The 25,383-nt window shown below is 40.3% G+C and overlaps 1 protein-coding gene across 1 annotated transcript in view; it reads left to right on the top strand.

The window, feature by feature from the left end:
• Positions 1 to 25,383, top strand: part of LOC310759029 (dystonin-like) — a 306,438-nt gene that overhangs the window by 61,247 nt on the left and 219,808 nt on the right. Inside the window, exon 5 of the mRNA XM_083605788.1 lies at positions 24,673 to 24,734. Coding sequence (XP_083461914.1) covers positions 24,673 to 24,734 — 62 coding nt within the window. The remainder of the gene's footprint in view (positions 1 to 24,672; positions 24,735 to 25,383) is intronic.

Genomic DNA, 25,383 nt, shown 5'->3' with positions numbered 1-25,383 from the left:
CAGCTTATTACAACAGGTCCCATCTCTGGTAGCTGATTTATGCTCCATCTATGGTGTAGTAATGAAAGTCCTATAGAATCAATAGCCATTTTCATTATTGCTCTATTTTTAACAACTGCAGATGCAGTGTGCAACATTATCTTCCAATCTCAGTACTGTGGTGCTCAGTAGTAGGATGGGAAGATAAAGCCCCCTGCCTGTTCTTTAGAGATAAAGCTCTCTGCTTGCTCTTTTAGAGAGGTATCTCTCCATCTCAGTGCTGTGGTGTCTGACCCCATGCAGTTGTGGGAGGAGGACCGGAAACATAAACTTAAAGCTATTGGTGGAAGTCACCCAGAAACAGCTTTCCCTAGCCTGGTGCTCTCCAAATGTTTTTGACTACAACTGGTGAGGCAGGTATCACTACCATTCTACAGGGGATAAATGAATGCATATGGATACGTTGGTACAAATTTTGATGCCTACCTGTGAAATAATGTGTTTGTTTCTAAAGATCAGAAAAGGTTGCCTAATAGCTCTGTGGTGAAGCTGGGATTTGAGTATCCTAAGTCCCAAACAATTACTCCATCCCTAAGGTCACACAGCTGGCTATATCTTACAATATACTATCAGCTTTATGTTATCACATGGATATGCAAGTATGGATTTTTATAGTTGCCTATGAAATCTTGTCCTCCATCTCTTCCCATCACAATGAAAGAGTTCGGAGGAGGAGATAGTAATGAGCACACTTACTCTGGAATGTCTGGGGGTTGTTAGCTGGACATTCCTGCTGAATTTTGGATCTGGCTTGGCTTCCTGTATTAAGAGATCCAGGGTTGTTTGACCTTCAAGACTATGGTATAAAAACTATTCTCTTAATTCTAGGCTTTTTCCCAAAGGGATACGGGCAGCTTATATTTGAGTAAATGCTAAAGTATACACCATAGTGAACTCTTCTTTCTCGTTATCCTTGCTGTGTTCAATTTTGGAATTGTTTCAGTATTCACCTGGAGTGGTGTTTGATGTTGTTGTTTGCAAAACTCTTCCTGAATTCCATCTTAAGATATTATAAACTGCAGACCTTATGAGCAACTGCACTACTCTCAGTCTCGCCCTTTTCCATCCTTCCTTTGAATTTTGTTTAACATCCTGCATGATTAAGAGTTCTGGAGAACTCAAATGCTTTCTCACTATTTTTTGACTTAAAAATACCTAAAAATGCATAAAACTGGTATTGTACCACTTTGGGTTCTGGATTGTTATTAATGAATGACCATATTTGTTAATGGAAACCTGCAAATTATCTATCTATCTATCGTCTATCATCATCATCTACTACTACTACTACTACTACTACTACTACTACTACTACACACACACACAAACTTTTTCAGAGGTGACTGGTATGAGCAACAATACACATAATGCAATACAAATAATGAGCCCTCATATCTACATCCAGTGATATTAGGAGTAAGCTACCATCCTTACTCCCCCAGACACAGAAGTCAATTCCCAAGCAAGGAGATCACTTTTCTGAATTGCCCTGAAAGCCGGAACATTTTTAGGTTTTAACTGATTTGTGATTTTATTGTTTTGATCTCACTGTATTTTGTTTTTTTTTTTTAATAGTATTTTTTATTGCGTTTCTTTCCAAATTTTGTACATTGCAAGCAAATGAGGAGTTTACAAGAAACCATTTTTTTTTTTTTTTTTTTTATAACAAACCAATAAAAATCAAAACAAAAATAAATCCCAACTTGGACTTCCCCACCCCTTCCGATTCTGCGTTCTTTATATTAACCTTGTCAGCAATTTATTACCTTATGTCCTACCTTATTGTAACTTTTACATGTTATGTATCTAAATTCAATATATTATATCACAATTTTTATACCTTTAAAATAAACGTAACATGTTCAATTCATATTATCTCCTTTTCTCTTTTATCACTTGATTTACTATTTACTTAATCATGATTGCTAAAGCGTATCCTTTCCAAATCATGCACAATCTTAAGATTCATACAGTTTATAATACTTTTGCAAGTAGTCTTTAAACTTTTTCCAGTCCGCCTCAATTGTTTCTACATCCAAATCTCGGATTCTGCCGGTCAGTTCAGCTATCTCCATGTAGTCCATCAACTGCGTCTGCCATTCCTCCAGCGTGGGTAAATCTTGTGTCTTCCAGTTCTTTGCAATGAGTATTCTTGCTGCTGTACTAGCATACATAAACAAAGCTCTGTCCTTCTTTAACACTTTCTGGTCCACCATGCCCAACAGGAAGGCCTCTGGTTTCTTGGGAAAGGTATACCTAAATACCTTTTTCAACTCATTATAAATCATTTCCCAGAAAGCCTTAACCTTTGGGCATGTCCACCAGAGGTGAAAGAAAGTCCCCTCTGCTTCCTTACACTTCCAACATTTATTGTCAGACAGGTGATGTATCTTAGCTAACTTGACTGGGGTCATGTACCACCGGTATATCATTTTCATAATGTTTTCCTTCAAGGCAGTACTTGCCGTGAATTTCATTCCGGTGTTCCATAACCTTTCCCAGTCTTCAAACATAATGTTGTGTCCAACATCCTGTGCCCATTTAATCATAGCAGATTTAACTGTCTCATCCTGTAAATTCCACATAAGCAGCAAGTTATACATTCTAGATAACAGCTTTGTCTTTGGTTCTAACAATTCTGTCTCTAGTTTCGACTTTTCCACCTGGAAACCAACTTTTTTATCCATTTTGAAAACCTCTTGAATTTGAGCATAATGTAGCCAATCTCGCACCTTATTTTTTAGTTTATCCTGGCTCTGCAACTTCCAATTGTCTCCAATTTTTTCAGTTAGTTCCCAATATTTCGGCCAGTAGGCCTCCATATTGGGTCTTTTTCGGGCCTTGGCCTCCACTGGTGATAACCACCTCGGAGTTTTACTCTCTAGTAAGTCTTTATATTTCATCCAGACTGCAAAAATTGCTTTTCTGACAATGTGGCTTTTAAACAATTTATGTGCTTTAACCTTGTCGTACCATAAGTATGCGTGCCAACCAAAAGCATTATTAAAACCTTCCAGATCTAGGACATCAGTGTTTTCCAACAAGAACCAATCTTTCAACCAGCAGAAGGCTGCAGCTTCATAGTACAACCTCAGGTCCGGCAGGGCAAACCCCCCTCTTTCTTTTGAATCTGTTAATATTTTGAACTTTATTCGGGGCTTTTTGCCCTGCCAGATAAATCTAGATATATCCTTCTGCCATTTTCCAAAGCAATCCACTCTGTCCACGATCTGTAAGGTTTGAAACAAAAATAACATTTTCGGCAACACATTCATTTTTATAGCTGCGATTCTTCCCAACAAGGAAAGTTTCAATCTTGACCAAATTTCTAAATCCTTTTTAACTTCCAACCAACATTTCTCATAATTATCCTTAAATAAATTCAAATTTTTGGAGGACAAATAGATCCCAAGGTATTTCACTTTTTTAACCACATTCAGCTCTGTTTCTCTCTGAAACCCCTCTATTTCTGTAATTGTTAAATTTTTGGTCAGAACCTTAGTTTTTTGTTTATTCAACCTAAATCCCGCCACCCGACCAAATTCAGATATAAGTTCAAGAACTTTTTTTGTACTGGATTCTGGCTCCTGCAGTGTCAAAACTAGGTCATCTGCAAAAGCTTTCAGTTTATATTGTTTCACTCCGACCTCTATCCCTTGTACCAACCGGTCCTCTCTGATCATATTCAGTAGCACCTCCAGGACTGAAATAAATAACAGAGGGGATAGAGGGCACCCTTGTCGTGTCCCTTTTTCAATTTTAAATTCCTCCGTCACCACATTGTTCACTATTAATTTAGCTTTTTGTTCTGAATAGATTGCATGTAATCCATTCTCAAACCCCCGTCCTACTCCCATCCCTTCCAAGTTCTTCTTCATAAACATCCAAGATATGTTGTCAAAAGCTTTCTCCGCATCAATAAAAATTAACACCGCCCTTGTGTTCCTGTTAGTCTGCAAAAGTTCTAAAATGTCAATGATGTTTCTAGTGTTCTCATATAAATGTCTACCAGGGAGAAAGCCTGCTTGGTCTTTATGAATTACTTCATTTAAAACTTTTTTAAGTCTATTTGCCAAAATGTCTGCAAATATTTTGTAATCCACATTTAGGAGTGAGATAGGACGGTAGTTTTTAAGCTGAGTCTTTTCAGATTCTGACTTAGGTATCAATGTGATGAAGGCTTCTTTCCACGTTTCTGGTGCCCTCTTCCCATCCATGATCTGGTTGCATACCTCCAACAAAGGTTGTATCAAATAATCCTTCAGAACCTTATAATATTTGGAGGTAAGCCCATCCGGGCCTGGAGATTTGCCTAGTTGCATGTTCTGAATGGCACCTTCAATTTCCTGTGAGGTTATTGTAGAGTTCAAGATTGATCTTTTATCTTGAGTTATTTTTGATAGTCCATTTATCTTTAAAAATTGATCTATCTCTGATTCTTTCTGGGGCCCCTGTGCATACAGTTCTTTGAAGTATCTGTGGAAACACTTCCTAATTTCTTCTGGTTTCTGTACTATCCTTCCATCAATCTCTAGATTTGTTATCGTATTTAGCTTTTGTCTTTTTTTCAGCTGCCAAGCTAGCAGCTTTCCACATTTATTTGCTGATTCAAAGGATCTTTGCTTCATCTGTTTTATTTTCCATTCAATCTCCTGATTGATCAATTTTGAGTATTCTGCTTGGTGGAATTTAATTTCTCTCAGCACCTCCTTGGACTTTGGTTTGGTTCTCAGTTTTTTCTCTCCTTGGTGTATTTTCTCCAGTATTTTGTCCTTCTTTCCTTTCCAGAGTTTTTTCTTAATTATATTCTGTTGTATCAGAAACCCTCTCATAACAGCTTTGCTTGCATCCCAAATCGTTCTTTTTTCAACTGTAGTATTCAGATTTATCTCAAAATAATCCTTTAATGTTTTTTGGGCCTTTTTCACAATCTCTTGATCTCTTAGTAGTGTGTCATTCATTCTCCATCTGAAGGAACCGGGTTGAGTTAATCTAAGTTCTATTTTCAAGGCGTTGTGGTCGGAGCATGTTTTTGGGCAGATTTCCACCTTTTTAGTCTTAGGTGCCAGCCCCCTGGAAGTCCAGATTTGGTCGATCCTTGACCAGGACAGGTGGGCCTCAGAGAAAAAAGTTCCTTCTTTACCTAGGGGGTTCTTTGTCCTCCATATGTCGATCAAATCCAGATTGTCAGTCAATTCGAAAAAAGTTTTAGGCAGTCTGCCGTCTGATGTTAAGTTCTGGTTGTAAGACTTATCCATATGTGTAGACACCACTCCATTCATATCTCCCATCATTATGATGTTAGCATAATCCAGATAGTCCAGCAGCGTCTCATGCAGCTTCTTGAAAAATTCTAATTTCCCGTCATTTGGGGCATAAATTCCTAATATCAATATTTTTTCTCCTTGGGTTTGAATTTCAATTGCCAAAATTCTTCCTTGTTCATCCTTAAATAAAAATTTAGGTGTCAGGCTCTCCTTGGCATAAATCACCACTCCTCTTTTCTTTACTTTGTCAGACGAAATAAATTCTTGGCCTAGTCTTTTATTAACCAAAACCTTCCTGTGGAGCCTGGTCACATGGGTTTCTTGTAAGCAAATAATGTCCAATTGTTCTTTCTTCAATATGTGAAATAACCTCCTTCTTTTCTCCGGGGAATTTCCGCCATTTATATTCCAACTGAGTAGCCGCAGAGACATCCTGAACTATTCTGCCACACCTAGAGCGGTGTGTCTTCTTTCTCCTCTGGTTCCGAAGGTGCAGGTGTTGCTCCACCTGGGTTGAGTATAGGCCAATTAGCTGCTGCTTCTTTTTGGAGATCTTCTCCGTGGTCGTGCAGGAACTTTTGTAGGTCCTCTGGTGATCTTATTTTAACCTTCTTCTGTTTGTAAGTAAATGATAGCCCTTGTGGGAACTCCCACCTATAAGGAATTGTGTTGAGTCTCAGCAACTTAGCCAATTCTGAATAGGTGGCTCTCAAGTCCAATAACTGTTTAGGAATATCTCGGTAAATTTCCACCCTTTTCTCTTGTATCACAATTGAGTTTTTGAAATGTAGGCCTAGTATTTTGTCTCTCTCTTCCCTTGATCTCAAAGCTATTAAGCAGTCTCTGGACCTGTCTTTTCTTACTAATCTTCCCAACCGAAAAGCCGATACAATTTTGAAATCACTTTCTTCTTTTAAGTCCCAGAACTTTGTAAACTCTGTTGTCAAAAGTCCAATCAGATCTTCTTGTTCAATTTCTGGGACTGCCCTTAGCCTGAGGTTGGTCTCGCGATTTTTCAATTCCACCAACGAGAGATAGGTTTGTTGGTCCCCTTTCTGTTTATGGAGAGGCTTGACTTCCGCTTTAACTTCCTCGACTTCTTTTTTAGCTGATGTTGCAATTTGAGCGGCTTCCCCTGCCAGTTTACGATTCTCTTCTGTTGCTCCTTGCAATTTTTCAATTGCTAGGTTATGTTGGGAAACCTGATCTGTCAATTTCTGGATCGAGGATGTTGCTTGATCAATTTTTATTGATTGGTTATCAATTTTTTGATTTATTGCTGACAATTGTTCCAAAACTTGTTTCAGTATTCCCTCAGCTCCTCCTGCTGCCATATCTTCCTCTTCAGATCTTTCAGGCTTTTCGGTTTCTACTTTTTGTGTCGCAAGCACAGCTGGAACTGATAATCTACGTCCCTGAGTTAAAGTTGTTTGCAAAAGCTGTGCTTGCTTTTTTGCTTTCTCTTTCTCCTTAGCTTCTTTAGCTTTGGCTGCTCTTGTCTTTCCTGTGCCACTCATCAGTCAATGTTCAAGGTCAAATGTTGTAGTCCCATGGGAAAGGCAAGCCCAAAATTAAAAACAGTCTATTGAGAGAAGATAAACAGAAAAACTTTTCCCAGGCCTCTATATTCCCAATGTCCTCTAGGGGGAGTGCCACCAAAGTTTTAGTAAGAAGAAGATAACTTTTCCGCCATTAAAGTCCCTTTGTTCCAACTTTAAAAACAATTTTAAAGGCAAATTGGTTCCAGCACACTAAGAAAAAAGTCCTGCAGGGCACTTTTAAACATGTAACAAAGTTCCAGCAAGGTGCCTGCAATTGTATCCACTTCAGCTAAGTAAGCTCAAAATTACACTCTCCAGTTACAAAAGTATCTGGAAGTTTGCAACAGTTCCGCAGTTTAAACAACTTTACCCGGCCACCCGGGAATTTGGGGTTAGAATCTTCCCTTGCCCCTTGGGGGACCGCTCCAGGTCAAATTTATGCTGTATTTATTCTTTAAAAGGAAAATTCAAGTGTGCACGAAAGTCCCAGTTTAAAGCTTTAAAGCTTCCCTGTTCACAGCGCTTTCCGCTCTTTAGACCGTCTGCTTTGATCTTGAAGGCAGTGCCGGAAGACGGACTTCCTCTTTCTCGTCTCCCGTTTTTAGCCAAATTTTCCAAATTAATTTGTAGGATCTTGGGTCCTTACTCACGGGTTTGATGTTTCAGCCCGATGTTTCTTGGAAGAAAGGTCAGCGCTCATCCGTGACAGCCGCGCGGCTTCGCCTCCGCAGAAAGAGCGATGAACCCACAGCACCGCTCCCCCTCCTTCACTCCGGAGCCCCTTACGGGGTTCCTTTTGTGATTTCGGGGTCGCTCCAGGTGCCCGCCGGGTCCCACGGCCACGGACTCACTCTGCCCGTGGTTTATCTTGATGGGTTGCCGCTGCGCCGTCGCGAACAACCCTTTTCTGCGGTGCCCCTCTTCAGAGCTCGAAGAGGTCCGCCATCACGGTTTCGCGCCGCCTCCGGAAGTCCTGATCTCACTGTATTTTGGATTATTTTATTGTAAGCCATTTTGATTATGAGATTTTAATAGAAAAACCAGGTGTAATTATAAATTAAACTTGTGTGGAAATGTGTTTCCAGATACTTTGATCATCCCTCTCTCAGATTATCAGTATTGTTTGAGACCATCACTGTCATACAGTAAGTCCCCAGAAATAAATGAATGTGGAAAACATTGGGCTTACTTCAATAGTTTAATTAGGTTTCAGACTGAAAAATAGCATGCATTTATTCCCATCTCCAATGATGTACTTTTTGAATATTTTTACACATTACCTAATTTTATTTGGTTGCAATTGGAGCATTAATATTAGCTTTTAGTATTAAGTAGCAGACGTGATTGCTGTTTAAGGCTCACATAAGTAGACTTCATGCAGCTGTTATGTGTGGGATTTGGGGAGACGATATCCATCACATCATCAGGGACCACATGTCCCAGAAAACCAGGAATACCCGAGTGTAATAAACAGTACAAATATACGTCCTTGACTGCAAAGCTACTTGTAGTTGCTTAGATTCCTTCAGGCTCTTTTGGGAGATGCTAAGTTTTTCGTACTGGTAGCTGGTTGAGTCCTGTCTCATGAGTTTTGCGAGAGTGTCAACAAGCATATACATAGAGATGATGTGGTTGACGTACTGTGCTTTTGACAAAGTATCTCACCAAAGACTCCTGAGCAATCTTAGCAGTCAAGGAATAAGAGAACTCTTACGGACCACAAATTGTTGTATGTTGCAGAAAGCAAAGGGTAGAAATAAATGGACAGTTCTCTGAATGGAGAGATCATAGATCATAGTATGATGTAGAAAGTGAAGTCCTCTAAGGACCAGTTTTGGGACCTGTGCTTTTCAACTTACTGATAAACGATCTTGAGCTTGAGATGTCCCAAGTTTGCTGATGATACTAAATTGTTTCGGGTCATTAACAGAAAAAGTGATTGTGAAGAGCTCTGAAAGGACCTCTCCAAACTTAGTGAATGGGTGGTGAGATGGAAAAAGCAATTCAGTGTAAGCAAGTGTAAAGTGATGCATGTCAGGGCAAAACAATCTTAATTTCACATACACACACTCATGCGTTCTGAACTGGTGGTGACTGAACAGGAGTGAGACCTGGGGGTCATAGCAGAGATAGCATGCTGAAGATGTCAACCCAGTTTGTGGCAGCTGTGGGAAAAGGCAGATTCCATACTAGGGATCGTTAGGAAAGGAATTGAAAATAAAACTGCCAGCATCATAATGCCATTATACAACTCTATGGAGCAAACTGCATTTGGAATACTGTATACAGTTCTGGTTGCTGCATCACAGAAAGAATATTGTAGAGTTGGAAAAGATTGAGAAAAGGGCAACCAAAATGATCAAGGGAATGGAGAAAGGTTGCAGTATTTGGGATTTTTTTAGTGTAGAGAAAAGGTGAGCAAGAAATGAAATGATAGAAGTTTATAAAATTATGCATGGAGAAAGTGGATAGGGAAAAGTGTCCCGTCCCCCCCATAATACTAAAACACGTGGACATCCAATGAAGCTGAAGGTTGGAAGATCCAGGACAGAAAAATGAAAGTGCTTCTTCACGCAGTGTATAGTTAAACTACCTCTCACAGGTAGTGATGGCCACCAACATAGATGGCTTTAAAAGAGGATTAAACAAATTCAAGGAGGAGAGGGTGGTTGAAGGCCACAACATTTGGATGCAGTAATGCTTCTGAAAACCACATGAAAGAAAACACAGGACGGGAGAGCGCTCTTGTGCTCAAACCCTGCTTGTAAGTTTCCTGCATGCATCTGGTTGACAACATGCAGAAATCAAGATAGGGCTGTGCCATTTTCTGTGATTGCCCCATGTTTTCTGCTTTGTGTAGCTCTACCCTAATAGGGATGCAGGTGGCGCTGTGGGTTAAACCACAGAGCCTAGGACTTGCTGATCAGAAGGTTGGCGGTTCGAATCCCCGCGACGGGGTGAGCTCCCGTTGCTCGGTCCCTGCTTCTGCCAACCTAGCAGTTCGAAAGCACGTCAAAGTGCAAGTAGATAAATAGGTACCGCTCCGGCGGGAAGGTAAATGGCGTTTTCGTGTGCTGCTCTGGTTCACCAGAAGTAGCTTAGTCATGCTGGCCACATGACCCGGAGCCGGCTCCCTCGGCCAATAAAGTGAGGTGAGCGCTGCAACCCCAGAGTAGGCCACGACTGGACTTAATGGTTAGGGGTCCCTTTACCTTTACCTTTACCCTGATAGTTCTAGGTTTGACCTACAAGTTAGGTAAATAACAGTGAAAAATTATTACAATAAATATACATGGTGTAAATTAATATGAACCCAAGCATATTTAAGCAGTGATATTGAATACTATTTGTTAGAATGCCATATAAAATTTGAATGTTAAATCCACAGGGTTGATAAATACTTGCACTAGCTAAATAAGAATAATATTTGTTTCTGTTGTGCTAAGGAAGAATTTTTAAAATGTGTTTTGTAAACAGAATCAGTGTTGGATTACCATGGATTATTCAACTAATGAAAATTCCTTTAGGCTGTAGCCTAACGTTAATCCCATTCCCACTGGAATTCCATGGGCAGTTTGCCATGCTTTCAGTGGAAGTATGACCTGTGTTTATCAAAGTTTTTCTTAAGTCCACATAAGTGACTCTGTCAGTTCAATGTGGCAGTGCACTTGTATTTGCGTCAGCTAAAAATATACTCTTTGCTTGGACAGGGATTCATTTTAAAAAAAAGAAAAGAAGAAAAGTTGGCAGCCATGCCTCTAGTAATCAATCCCTGTGCCTGAAATAGATTACTTGCTTGATGTGAGCGAATCTGAACCTGTGACTTTTAGTCTGTCTCCATCACAGTCTCTACGTGCTGTTGAGGCATGGTTTAGAAGGGCCATGTTTCATATTCACACAACAGATTAATGATTGTGGTGTATTCTTATATAGACTAGGGCCTGCTCTGTCAAGACGCATGAAGTGCTACCTGCAGTTGGCATGCCATGTACACACCCAAATACAGTGGCAGGGTGTGTGTGTAAACAGTGTGGCCCAAAGGCCATGCAATGAAACCTACAGAACTAGGTCTGTGATACTTCTATGCAAAGCCAAAATGTACACAGTATCAGTAACTGGTGATGTGCCAATTTAATACCTGGAGCAGGAAAGAAGCCCATGATCCTGCTTAAATTTAAAATGAAGAGAATCAAACTTGCTGATAAATTATAAATTGGCAGTTCAGCACTGCAGCTTCTGCTTAAGGTTGGTGTTTTTTCCTTTTTTAATTTTTAAGTATAGTGATATGGAGGTCAGCTGGAGGAGAGTGTCCTTAGAGATTGAAATGTTATCTCAATGGGATCTGAATGTTGCCGGTTTTTAAAACCAGATATTCCTGCACCGATTTATTCTCTTGCTTGGAGACTGATTGCTTTGTCCTATATAGGGCATTGTTGGCCACTGAAGACACTTTGGCAGGTGACTAAGGTTGGAATCCTAAATGGACTTCCTCGGGCGTTAGTCCCACCATACTCACTGAGACATAATTCTGAGTATAAATGTATATAGGAGTCTTCTGAAAAACCCTGATAGTAGCTTGATGTACAAAAATCAGCAGCTGAGATAGCATGGAGATAAAATAATCACTAGCTGATGTTTGTATAAAGAATGGTAAAAGATGCAGCAGCGTTGAGTAGTTCAGAAGTTCGCAATCCTACAATTCACACACTTTTTGAAATCATGTTATTGTCAGCCACACGTCACCATATCTAAAATTTGACTCAAGGCTGCTTTGTTTTGAACACTAGAAATTTTATTTATGGAAGCTTTAGATATTTGAAATGCATAACATTCATATTTTCTTACTATAAATTTACTGTGGCAGAACAATTCATATTTTACAATAAAATGAATGTAAATATTTTATTTCCTTCGCCTTCCCCATAATGGTTTAAGTTTTAAGTTTGTGGAAATGGAAGATTATTATAAGTAGTTTATGCCCCTACTGAAACGTTAAAATATTAACATATGCCTTGCTTATATTATTAGTTCTTCTGAAACAACAATAAAATCCATTTGTCAGATCGGTTGTATAATCAAAGCACGAAGACAAGGTCAATATATCTGAAAGAAGGGAAGAAAATTGACATTTAGGAGCACTTGTTTGCTTTTTCTTTTGGGGATAACTGACTGATCAAGTAATGGCAAAAAATGGAAAGAGAGGGTTGTACACTCGTTGCTCCACTAAAAAAGAATGGAAAACGCCCAGACAAACACAAATGACACCCACACTACAACTCCAAACCCCAGCAGCATAGTTGTTTTTGGGTATGTGCAGAACTGTATTGAGTTCTCAGTTTGAGCACACAGTGACCTGAGTGTGACCTAAAAAAGCCCCAGAAGAGTTATCCTGGGACTTGTTGCCTGCACAAACAAGTGGCATTGATTTACAGGGGTAGCAACTAAACTGGGTGTCACTGATTCTGTAAGCAGGACCCGCTCAGTTATAGCCAATTTAGAAAGTTGACTCAATGACATACCCTAGGTAATACAATAGGTCTTAATAATGTGGAACATGTCCCACTGAGTTAAAGCCAGTTTAGAAAGTAGAATCAAGGGCATATGTTAGGGAAGACAGTAGGTCCTAATAGTATGGGTTTTTAATAGTAAAGGCTCCTTAACAGCAGTTCTGGTACCCTTTACTTGTGTTTGGTAAACAAAGCTAAATAATGCTAAGGGTGCCTAATATGTGTTTACAATTGTCATCCATTCATTGTCACTAATGAACATACGAAATTCTTCCATGAAAGATGAAATAGAAAAAAATTCTGCCCCATATGACTGATGGTGACACAATTCATTCACTTGTCTCCACTCATCAAATCTAGATAGTATTTAGTGCTATTTTCCATGTGTCTAGAAAACAAAAATTGTAACCCTGTTAACACAGAGCATCACAGGAGTTTTGTGTTGTAATTTCACATGATGAAATTTGGAGTGGTATCCTGGCATATAGTTATTCCTCCCAGTTAAAATTTAGTGCAAATCTTTGCATAGCTGTCTCAGTTCTGTATTCTACTGTCCTCTGATCATCAGAAAAGTAAGAGGACTCAGTGTGGTTTCCGGTTATAGGCCAGCATCCAGCACTGATTTAGATACTGATGGAAATAAATAAGCTTAAGTATGACTAACATTGTGTTGGATCAAGACAGTAATGCTTCTTAGAGCACAATATAGCCTAAGTTAGCTTCCTGAGGTCCCATTTATTTATGTTTTGTCGGCAGACACCATAGTTGTGTAGGACAAGAATACTTTCAGTGTGAACCAAAATAAATTAAATCCAAAGATTTAACATGGTTTTAGGCTGTAGCAGTTTCCGTCTGTATGTGCTCTTTGTATCAGTTTGACATCCAGAAAGTCCTTTTGTTTATTTTTCTACATTTCTTTGTTGCTGAGCAGAATCTTTTGATTGTTCTTCTTCCAACTTCACCAACAAAGGATGACAGTGTGTTTGTTGGATATTAGTGAAAAAGGAATAATAAAATGTGTGTTTGTGGTGTAAACATCAGCTGATGTGTTTCTATGTCCAGTGACTGGGACTTTTGACTTAATTAACTATTGGTTTGTTTAACTACTCCCTTAGGAGTAGTTAAACTTGCCTTTTTGCATATTGGCATATAGGAGACCAGGCAAAGAAAAATTATTGACTTACTGATTCATTATAAATACAGAGTGGTAGTATTATGGTCTTTTCACTCAGTGTTATTTACTTGAAATATTTGACTACTTAGATATATTGTATTTATGTATTTCCTTTCTTCTGTCATGGAACAAAAAGATGGGATATGTGGGATAACTAGCTTCATATAACCAATAACCTTAAGTCTAATTAGTGGTGCAGCAATAAAATTGCTAGCACATTTCTAAAGCTAAGCAGGGTCCACTATGGTTTCAGATTGGATGGGGAGCCATGTGTTGAGATTCCTGCATTGCAGGGAGTTGGGCTAGACCTTCAGGGTCCCTTCCAATCAACTCTATGATTCTATGAAGGGGTTAATGCCATAGAGTAAGCTGTGCTGCCAGACCTAGGCTTGAGAGACTTACCTTGAGAGGAAGGTAATCAAGGCCATTGTTCACCTTCAGTCTACCAGAGAAGCTCAACATGTGACAAGGTTCTGAGTGGGTTGCTGCAGCTTAGACCACATGGCTCTAACAAGCCTTTCTTGTGTTCCTTTACCAATAATTTAGAAACTTTCACCACTGTAACTAAGCCAAGTTTTACTGCCTGTACTTTCTGACTGATGTATGGAAAAGCACACATACCTTTAGTATTTTTTTCCTGGAAAGATAGTCATTTCAAACACCAAGCAAGCCAACAAAAGGCCCTTAGTGATGTTCAAGGAGAATGTGGCAAACTTAACAGTGAGAGCATCTACATTTGTACATTGAACCATATCTCCATTTTCCATCTTATGAGATTCAACATCCTTTGTAATGAATTGGCAAGAAGATAGGGATGCAGCTGGAAAGATTCTGTGCTCAGAGAATCACATGTGGGGAGACCCACACATGCACACAGAAAGTTTCAAAGAGCTATAATTTGGCTGCAAACAACTGTTGCGGTTTTTAATCAGAAAGTTGTTGAATCACTTGATGTCTCTCTTGTGCGGTAAGAACCAGATCTAACAAGCTGAGATATTCAATTGAAAATAAGAGGATTGCTTTCCGACTCTTGTTTTCAAAGCCCCTGTGTTCCTCTGATATTTACACTTCTCTGACTCCTTCTAGTCCATGGCTGCCGCAAGCCTTTGGTAACAGGAGGGAAGAGAGCAGATCTGATTGTATCAAGGAAAGAAGGATGTGAACAAATACAAGAGGATGCCATTGAGGGTTATTGCACTTGAGGAATTTTGTTTAGAGAATATTGTAGTCATATAACAGTTATGTAGGAGGAGGAGCCAGTGTCAGAAGTTCATTACAGGAATTTAAAGCTGAAAAACTATCAATCGGTTGTTTTAAAATAACTTACCAAATACCCCTACAGTCTATTTTATGGCACTTGTTAGACCTCTATTAACACATTCTCTAGGCATTGCACATTAGGTTTAAATATATATACACAATAAAAATGCACAACAAGGCATAAAATCCAAGTAGACATAATCATCATCTCAGGTGTTTCCACCATTAATATACTGTGTAAAGATCATTTAGGGCAGAGATAAAACGGCTTTTACTATTTCAGCACAATTAGTATTTATTTGCCTAAAACTACAAAGAAGGCAATTAAAGCAAAGCTGCAGATATTCCCCATTATGGTTGGTGTGGGAGTTGTCATCCTCACAAATTTATTTCTAAAAAAAAAAAAAAAAAGTTTTTCCAATGTTGCCAGTGGATACAAAAGATCTTTTTAGTCGTGGGCCTTTTATTCACTACAGAAGCCTAATCTCGTTGATCCCGAGAAACCTACCTACACATTAAACAATTGTTTTGATGTAATGCCTCTGCAGGACAGGACAGTAATATGGTTTATGATAACTATGCTGCTTAGTCATTGGTAAAATCTGTTCCAAGTAATCTTTAGCATTTCCAAGAAATGAAAGAGAGACAAGTTGCCAGATAGCCGCCCCTAATTCCTATTTATCCTATGTTTCTTTCTCTTCCCTGTTATGATACCAATTTATCCTAATTTTATTTACCCCTCATCATGTAGCTTCTCGTAAGTCTTAAAGCTTTAAGATATTTACTTTGTAGAACACCACTTTTGGCAGTAATGTCTGGCTCATACAGGTGAACTTGCAGCTTATTTTCACTATGTAGACTCTTCTGTAAGCAGTAGCCAGAACAATTTCAGTCACTATCGTAGCATTATTTTCACCCATTTCATTATCCAAAATGTCTACTGGGAGTTATATTCCCATACACAAGGAGGGGTGTGTGAAGAAAATAAGTGTCTTGTTCACATGTGAATTGTCTCTCTAGAAAAAATAAGTGTTATATTACTAACAGGCAATAGTCTAGAGCATGATAATAGATTCACGTGGTACAAATCCATTCCTTTTGCACTACTGACAATATATAGGATGCTTCACTCTATAGAGATGCAAATTTGTACAGAACCCTTCAGTACTTGCCACTTCTGTATTTCAGTGCTGAATTGATCCATGGGATTGTGGAGCCATTGACAGAGGCAAATCAGTTACATCTGCCAAAAATAAGTAAGAATTGTAAAATAACTAAGTGGTTAGATATGTTGTCTTGCAAAGTAAGCCGTCAGAACTTTCATGGCTGCACTTGCTTTGCCAGAAGCTACTGAATGCAGTCATTATGCTCCAGAAAGGAAGAAGAGAATGCAGACCCTAAATAAAAGATTGCTGCAAGGCTAAGACCTCTAGTGATTTTCTGCAGCTGTTTCATTCCAGTTGATCTCATTGAAAGGTCCAACAAAAGGAAGGGCAGCAGAATAGAGAACATAATATAGAATGATTCAACCAGAACCTTTTTTTTTCTTTTTCTTTCAGCCTACACATTCTCCTTGAATTCTGTTTTCTAAGCACTGCACCTAAACCCCAGTGGGTGGACAGCAAGCTTTCATTCACCCACTCTTTTAAAATACTGCTCAAACTTCAAGAGAAACAACTTGTTTGGTTTGAGAGGCTGGTATATGGATTGCGGTTTAACATTCGTCTTATCTTATCGCTAGGGTTGCAGTTCCTGATCTTGAGAAGCACAATAGTACTGCCTTTCTCCTTCTTTCAGATGCAGTGATTTGGCAGTCCATACACTTCCTTCGTTTGTTGTGGTACATAACAAACACATATTACAACAGGCCTCACATATTACAACAGGTTGCAGAGGCAGGTGGATTCTTGTTGCATGGTAGTATGAAGCCAGACCATTTCTGGGTTTTGTCATGGAAATTTTAAAGGAAATGTTGAATTTGGGTGTGGTAATCTCTTTTCTCTTCTAATGAAATTTTCTGAAAAGGGCTACAAGGCACAGAAAATGTTCATTGTTATGGTGGTCAGGGTGTATGTAGTCTGTAGTACAATTCTGTGCAGTATGCATGCAAATACACATTGCTCCCCCTCCTTGCATTCCCAGTGTACAATCTGGAGATGTACCCTTGCCTTCTGAACACCTTGATGCAGCAAAGATATGGAAGCCTTAGCTTCTTTGACTTGTTCCTCCCCAGACCCCATCACTGACCCATTGGTGATGTTATCACCTAGCCTTGGGTGGAAGCGTTGTAGCTCATGCATAAGGTTGCAGATTCAAACTCTGGCATCTTTAGGTAGTTCAGCATTTGGAAGTGCCCTGTGACTATGGTGATCCTTCCTGTTTGCCCTACCTGCTGTGAACCATATGCCTCTATGTTCTTACAGCTGGTAGAAGACGTGAAACATTGGAAGCTGTCAATGACAGGGTATACTGAACAGGAATGTGAAGCTGTGCCTCCTTATCTCCAGTTGCACTAGAGAATTTAAAGGAACAGTGGTGATCTCTCTCTCTCTGGGTAACCTGGCAAGTCAAACATGCCTCTCCACCTGTAGTTTGGTCAGTGAGGGTCTGGGGTGAAGGGCAGGTTTTTCTCAAGCACAACAGCTCTCTGAAGCACTGTGCTCTAATTTCTTTCCTAAGAGCAAATTGCAACCATTCACTTAATTGAGAGCCAGTAAAGAGTTCCAGTAAGAATCGCTATGCTCAGGTGATCCCGAATACTGATACTTAAGCTTACTCATCTCTTACTCATTTTTGTTCATGCCAAGAGTGTATTGGGACCTGTTCTTTATATATGCTGGTTAACTCCATGCAGTCGGAAAGCAAGGAGACATCCTGTTGCATACACAGAAGTCTGTTGTGTGAGCAGGGATACAGCCTCAATATGGAATTTAATAATTTTGCTTGATGTGCAGCTTTTGTTGGCAGAAAAGAGGAAACTCATTATTGAGGTGCTTTCAAAACAAAGCTTCTCCATGGGGAAATGGCAGGGGAAGGGGAAATGCTTGGTTCTCCTGTAAAATATGGATGTAGAAGTTAAGCTTTTGGCAATCAGTCCTTTCGTTTCAATTAGCTTTAAACAGCCTAACTGTAGACTTCACCCCTTGAAACCCTGTAGACAGTCTCAAATATTAGAACAGTGAATATAGCATGACCGCCCTTCTCTATGCGACTGTTCAGAATAATGCCGGAAGAAACTTTTTAAAACACAGCTGTAGAGAGGGCTGGTGCCCACTTAGTAGCGGAGAAAATACATGCCTGAAATACCTTTCTTGGAAGAGCATATGCCGGCTCCTGGCATTTGCCAAATAAGCCCTGTTTATGTTGGTAGCAGTTGACTCTGGTGCTTGAGTTGAGGTTAGGCTGTAATTTGAGTGGAGCCCATATGTTTAAATAGAAAGGGTAGATATTTGTGGTTTTTGTTACTTTAGTTAGTCTTTCTACTTCCCAGTGAATGTTCTTAATCCAGTGCACACTTTTAATGTTACATCAGCTGTCATTTTAGACATTTCGCAAATCAGAGTAATCTGTGACCTAGTTGCTTTTTTCTTTCTTATTCGACCAGACTACGCTTTCTGTCATCATTGTCTATTTGTCATGCTGGTTGGGGCTGATGGGACTTGTATTCCAAGCAATCTGAAGGGCACCAGGTTGTGGAAGTCTGATAAAGATGTTGAGCAGGAGAAAAGGCTACAGTGCGCCCTATGACTTATAATAGGGAAGGTGTTAGAATGATTAGGAAAAATCACCCACCCCTACATTTTAGAACTACCAGAACTGAGGCCTGGTCTTCCCATGAAGCAAATGAGATGGTAGAATGGAGAGCATCAGAATCTCACATTTTTAATACTTACTTTTAGCACTCTGCTAAAAAGAAAGCCAACACAACAGTTAAGGGGGTGGGCTGGAACTTTTCTCCACGATTAGCTAGTTTTCTGCTGACAACTTTTCACTTTTCTTTTGGGGACGAGAGAGAAATCAAAAGTAATATGCTCTCCCTGTACTCCAAAGTGCTACAGTCTTTCATACCACCTCAGTCGGTTGCATGTATAGTTTTAGCTTGAGTGAAATCACTTAAAGGAGGGGCAGTGAATGTCCATTGAAAGATATAATGGGCATATGTCTGCTGAGGATAAAAACCAGTATTAGTATGTTGGGTCTATATTACACATTAGGTTGGAAACAAGGAAAATATGACAATCCTAGCTGGTAGTCTGCACATTCCCCCACCCTTTTAATTAGGTAGGGCAAATCTTTCAGTATGACTGTAATGAGGATATACCAGAAAAAGTACCCAGTCTATATAAAGATAAAACTAAAAATTGTACCTCTTGCAACAGTTGTGTTTTGAAATACAATGTAAAAGACCATTATCTGGCTGGCTGTAGCAGGCATGTGATTGCTAATGTTTACTTAAAAAGGGGAGTTCCTACTTTTTTCCCTTCTATCAGAAGGAGCCATTCTGTCAGCAAAGGTATTTCGTTTTCTACACACACACACACACACACACACACACACGGAAAAACTAGTTTATAGCCTGAAGTTGAAGAGTTTAAGAAAATTGACAGCACCTCACTCCCCTGGAATGATGGGACAGCCCCCTAGATGTAAGCAGGAATGGAATACAAAATTGGTGGAACTAATGTGCTGTACGGGTTAGTACAAACTGTGCCATGTTTTATGTTTGTTTTACCAGTTTTGCTTTGGAAAGAAAATGTGCAAAAGTAGTCTTTGAATTGCAAACATATTTTGCTTTCTTGTAGATTAGTTCAGTTATCCGAGGTGTTGTGTTTTTTTTTTTTTTTTTACTTTGTTTTCCAGAGCTTCTGGTTTGAAAGACTTGCTGTAAAAGGCTCTGAACTTCAGTCCTGTTGTTTGTGAATGTGCTGGACACTGTCAAAGTTATATGTTTACAACTTGGTTTTTATGTGTCTACATCTGACTTTACTCCCTTTTACTGCTTGTAATCATAGTAAATTTGTGAAGCGTTAATGCATGGTTACCTTCCAAGTTCCAGTATTCTCCCAAAGTAAGGATATTATATATCATGAGATCCAGTCTTTTTGCATTCTGGCAATATTTTCTGGTAGGGCTTTAGTTGGAATTATGGTGGTAAGTAGACATTTGGTTAACAGAGCAATCCTTTACATGCATACACGGAAGTAAGTCCCACTGTGTTCAGTGAAGCTTCCTCTAAATAAGTGTGTGCCTAGGATTTACAGCCCAAAGTGTCCTAGCATGCTCCAAAGACCCAAAATAACGTCTTTGGCTGGTATCCAACATTATTTAATAAATAAAAAATGCTGCAGTGTTTTGTTTTGTTTGTTATTGTGTTTTGTATTTCTATGTTGTTATATTGTAAGACGCCTGGTGATCCTTGGATGAAGGGTGGTATATAATTTAAACAAAAAAACTGTAAAACTTCAAGTCCATTTATTTCTGTGAATCTGTTCTGTGACTATCACAATTAGCTTTTTACTGTTGTCATGGCAGTGCTGTTCTAAGTATAACACAATTGCAGTAAGAGGCTTACAGGAGTGGGTGCTAGGAGCCGGTCATCAATAACTCAAAAAGAATTCAGTGAAATTAACTCTTTATTCAGAGAAGCAAGACAGCTCAGGAGGCCAGGCCTAGAGAGCACATCAACTCTTCCTGGTAGAACTTGACCCTATGAGGCAGTTGTAAAGACCGAAGGTCCCCGCTTTCCCTCAGCTCCCTAAGTCTCCTCCTCCCCTGGTTCCTTCCCAAGCAATCTGAGACTCTGTTGTCTTGCCTGTCTTTGCTCCACTCTCTTCATACCCCTTCTGGTTCTGGAAGACCAAATGGGAGGGGAGCTAGTCACAGCAGGAAGGGGAAACACCCTGGCTTCTTCACCCATCTCTGCCAAGGCCTCTCCAGCCTCCGCTTCTGCCTCTGATTCTGGACCACTCTCTGCCACAGAAGCTTCCTGCTCACTAAGCCCTGTTAGCTCTTCAGCTTCTGATACCTTCCTCTTCTCCCTCTGACCACTCATTGTTGTCCCACTACCAATCCCCTGGCTCTGGTCCTTCTTCCCTTGGGGGTTCCCCAGCTGGTGCCTCCTATCACTCATCTGCATCTAGCAAGTTCAAGACGGAGGCATATTTTAAAACTGAAATTGGAATAAATGGCATAAGCTGGAAGAATCAAAGTTCATTTTTACAGCAAATGTTAATATGACCTCTAATATCAAAAACATTTGAGGACTGGGTGAAAATGGCCCTTCTTTTATCTTTTCTTTGTTTGAGGGTAGTGTAATGGGAAGATTTTTTTTACAGACTTTTCTCCAGTGTGAAGTTGATGAAATTCTCCAACAAAATATTGAGAAAGGGACTTAATATTAGAAATGCTAGCAGCACGGGCTCTTTCCACTTGCTTTTGGTTTTTGCTGCAGTAGCAAGCAACAATGGTGGCAATATAGCAGACTTCCTTTGTGGGCAGCCTAGCCGCCAATTTTTATCCACCACAATGACCCATACATTGCATAATTCCAGGGCCAAGTGGAGGAGGGGAATAGCTGCTTCTACCAGATAATAATAGTACCACTACTGAGAATGTTTGCAGATATTCTGTTAAAAAACCCCACCTTTTTCCCCTGGAGGAGTTTCAAAAATAAAAATTCAGTACCTGATTTTCACAGGCATTTCAGCTCTGTTCTAAAAAATGCTTTTGCTTTCCCTTCGTTCTTGAGTTATTCTGCCATCCTGCGCATTGCCTTTCCCAGCACAGCAGTGCTTGCTTACGTTGTGAAATAGAGTACATGAGGAATAATTGATACATGTGTTGCGATCATCTTAATTAAAATGTAAAAAACCTACTCCTTTGCTTCTTTGTCTTTGTTATGTCCAGAGAGACATTGCATACCTTAAAGGTTAGCATCAATTAAGTCTTACTCTGTTAGCAAATCCAGGAAAGGGGGAGTCAGCAGATGAGGCAACTCCCACTTGTCCCTCTCCCTTTGTCCTCCCAGAGTCCACTCCAGCTCTGAAATCCTGCTTGTTACAGCAAGCTGAAGGAGGAAGATAATAGGATTTAGAAGGGCAGGAGGTTACGACCGCCTCCTCTCCCAATTGATCAGCAGGTTTTAAAGAAGAGGGGGAATCTTTGGGTTACAGCCTGACAGCCCTACTGGAGATGTTGATTGGTTTCCAAAGTTGCATAGAATTAAAATTCACAGAACTGCTCCGTATTTTAGGGATATGTGGAGGTGTGTTATGGCTGTCTGTTCTGGCAACTGATCCCATTCACTTTGGAGCTGTATTCTTCCACTTTCAATTCCAGGACACACCTTTAGCCCAAACATTTGTTTAGGGACCCGCTTTCTTTTCTTAACCATATACAGTGGTACCTCAGGTTAAGTACTTAATTCGTTCCGGAGGTCTGTACTTAACCTGAAACTGCTCTTAACCTGAAGCACCACTTTAGCTAATGGGACCTCCTGCTGCTGCCATGCCACTGGAGCACGATTTCTGTTCTCACCCTGAAGCAAAGTTCTTAACCTGAAGCACTATTTCTGGGTTAGTGGAGTCTGTAACCTGAAGCGTATGTAACCCGAGGTACCACTGTAGTTGTTTTTCAGTAATTCTGCTGTTGTGACCCACCTGAGATCAGGCTGTGACCTGGTAGTGGGTCCCAACCCACCAACTGAAAGCCAGTGTTTTAGAGGGAGGGGGCAGCAAGAGCTGCAAGTGGACCCGAGTGCTGAAACTGTCCAGAAAAGTAACCTTCTGGTGTCCTGTAAGCACCTAAAGAAAGAGTGGACACTGCTTAACAGACAGCAAGTAGGAAAAAGCAGTATGGAAGAATAAAGTGAGCTTGGGACCAGGTGTGAAATTTGGACCGGTGAAAATTAGCAGCTTAGAGAGTTTTGTGCACTTGTGTTTGTGGTATAATGTCCTAAGCTTTTGACAGGAGCTGGGTGGATGGAGACTATCATTGCAATATTTCATTTGTGTTTAATTGGGCTGAGAAGCAAAGTTGTAGTCAGAGTTCAATTTCTGATCTCCTAAGCCACAAGGGATGCGGGTGGCGCTGTGGGTAAAACCTCAGTGCCTAGGACTTGTCGATCGTATGGTCGGCGGTTCAAATCCCCGCAGCGGGGTGAGCTCCCGTCGTTCGGTCCCAGCTCCTGCCCACCTAGCAGTTCGAAAGCACTCCTAAGTGCAAATAGATAAATAGGTACCGCTTTATAGCGGGAAGGTAAACGGCGTTTCCGTGTGCTGCGCTGGTGCTGGCTCGCCAGAGCAGCTTCGTCACGCTGGCCACCTGACCCGGAAGTGTCTCCGGACAGCGCTGGCCCCCGGCCTCTTAAGTGAGATGGGCGCACAACCCTAGAGTCGGACACGACTGGCCCGTACGGGCAGGGGTACCTTTACCTTTAAGCCACAAGTAGCCTCAGGAGAGGTTACCTTAAGTGAAGGTGACCCACCCTGTTCCCTACGTGAACGTGCACATTTTGTTCCTTAGCAGAGGTCCTGCTTTGTGTCTGTTCACCCTCTGTTGGTTTGTTAGATGGGTATGTGAGATTGGACTTTTAAAAGAATTATGCATTTTTTCATTTTTGAAACATGGACATGCATATCAGACAAATCCACCCCCCCCCCCCGAACTGCACAACAAATGGCAATATAAAATATTGACTCTTTTCTAATGTCCTCTTTTTTCAGATTATAAGTCCTCACCATAATGTTCCATGGGCATATGACAGTAGATGCAACCAATTAGTCCTGCTAATATATGCAAAAAAGCAATACCAGCCTTCACTAATAGTCTTTTTCCTTTTTTTGACCGCAGTCTCCCATACTTCTCCCAACAGGCGTGTTCCATTCAGTCGCCGCACCTCATCTGTAGGGCACCAAGGCGGATTACCAAGCCCGTTTCAGCATATGGCTAAGACCATTTTGTTGATGGTTGCAAGCTGGCAGTGTTGCAAAAGTATCTCAACAATGTTTTTTTGGGGAGGCGGGAAGTTTGGGTCTTTTTATTATTTTTGTATTTTACTGTTTATGTTGTTTGCCGCCTTGAGCATCCGAAGTGATAGAAAAGGATAGACATTATTTTAATAATATACAAATCAGGGATAGCCACTGTGGTACTCTTCAGATGTTGTTAAACTACAGGCCGCATCATCTCTAACCATTGACTGTGCTAACTTAGGGTTGATGGGATTTGGAGTCCAACAATATCTTGAATGTAGCACGTTGACAAGCCCTGAAATAAATAATCTGGAATGTGTATTTGTTGGCATCCTTCTCTGTAGAAAACAGTGCCCCTCCCTACTTTCTGAGCCAGTGTGGTGTAGTGATTAAGAGCGGTGGACTCGTAATCTGGGGAAGCGGGTTCGCGTCTCCGCTCCTCCACATGCAGCTGCTGGGTGACCTTGGGCCAGTCACACTTCTTTGAAGTCTCTCAGCCCCGCTCACCTCACAGAGTGTTTGTTGTGGGGGAGGAAGGGAAAGGAGAATGTTAGCCGCTTTGAGACTCCTTCGGGTAGTGATAAAGTGGGATATCAAATCCAAACTTCTCATCCTCCTCTTCTTCTTCTTCTTCTTCTTCTTCTTCTTAATCAACTGTTTTTTTATTAAAAAAATCTGTTTAAATTAGTTTTCAGCATTTTTGGTTCTTAATTTCACCTCCTCTCTCCTGTTCGACTTTGTAAGTGGCTCTCTTATAGTTTGTTGTAACAGATGTTTCAAACCAGCGTGCGATGATTAATTGAATCATCACCTTATCTTTTCAAGTAGTGTGAAATTTTTTAACATAACACTCCCAGACCTTAGTAAGTACTATTTTTAGAATTAATGCAATCTTTTTTTTTCCCTCCTCAGATGAGCGGGACAAAGTACAAAAGAAAACATTCACAAAATGGATAAACCAGCACCTTATGAAGGTCAGTTCACAAGCATGCTTAATGGGATCATAATATCTGTGTAGCTGCGTAGCAATCCTGTGAGTGTAAACTTGGCATGGTTTTCCACTGAATATCCTATAGACATTTCCTTTGTTTGTTTGTTTGTTTTTCTTTAAATGATAGAACAGTCATGCTTTGTGTCTGCAACTATTTGTTGGTGCTAATGGATGAACGGTCTTAATCCATAGCGGTCCAATCCTAAGCATGTTTACTTGGAAGCAAATCCCACTGATTTCGTTAGTAGGATTTACCTCTTCATAAGTATTTTTAGGTTTCCAGACCTAAGTGTGTGAATACAGTGGTACCTTGGTTTAAGAACAGCCCAATTTATGAACAACTTGGATTAAGACCGCTGCAAACCCAGGAGTAGGTGTTTTGGTTTGTGAACTTTGCCTTGGAATAAGAACATGTTCTGCTTCCTGTTGTGTGTGTTCCATTTGTAAATTGAGTCCCCCGCTGCTATGGGAAAGCATGCCTTGGTTTAAAAACGCTTTGGTTTAAGAACCGACTTCCAGAATGGATTAAGTTTGTAAACCTCTGGTTATGAACTTGATCAGTTCCGGAGGTCTGTTTGTAACCCGAAACCGCTCATAACATGAAGCACGCTTTTGCTAATTGATGGCTGCCG

The sequence above is a fragment of the Podarcis filfolensis genome, assembly GCF_964270895.1.
Source record: "Podarcis filfolensis genome assembly, chromosome: 3".
Lineage (NCBI taxonomy): Eukaryota > Metazoa > Chordata > Lepidosauria > Squamata > Lacertidae > Podarcis > Podarcis filfolensis.
Note: the sequence above shows the minus strand (reverse complement) of the source record. Positions and strands in the feature narration are given on the sequence as shown.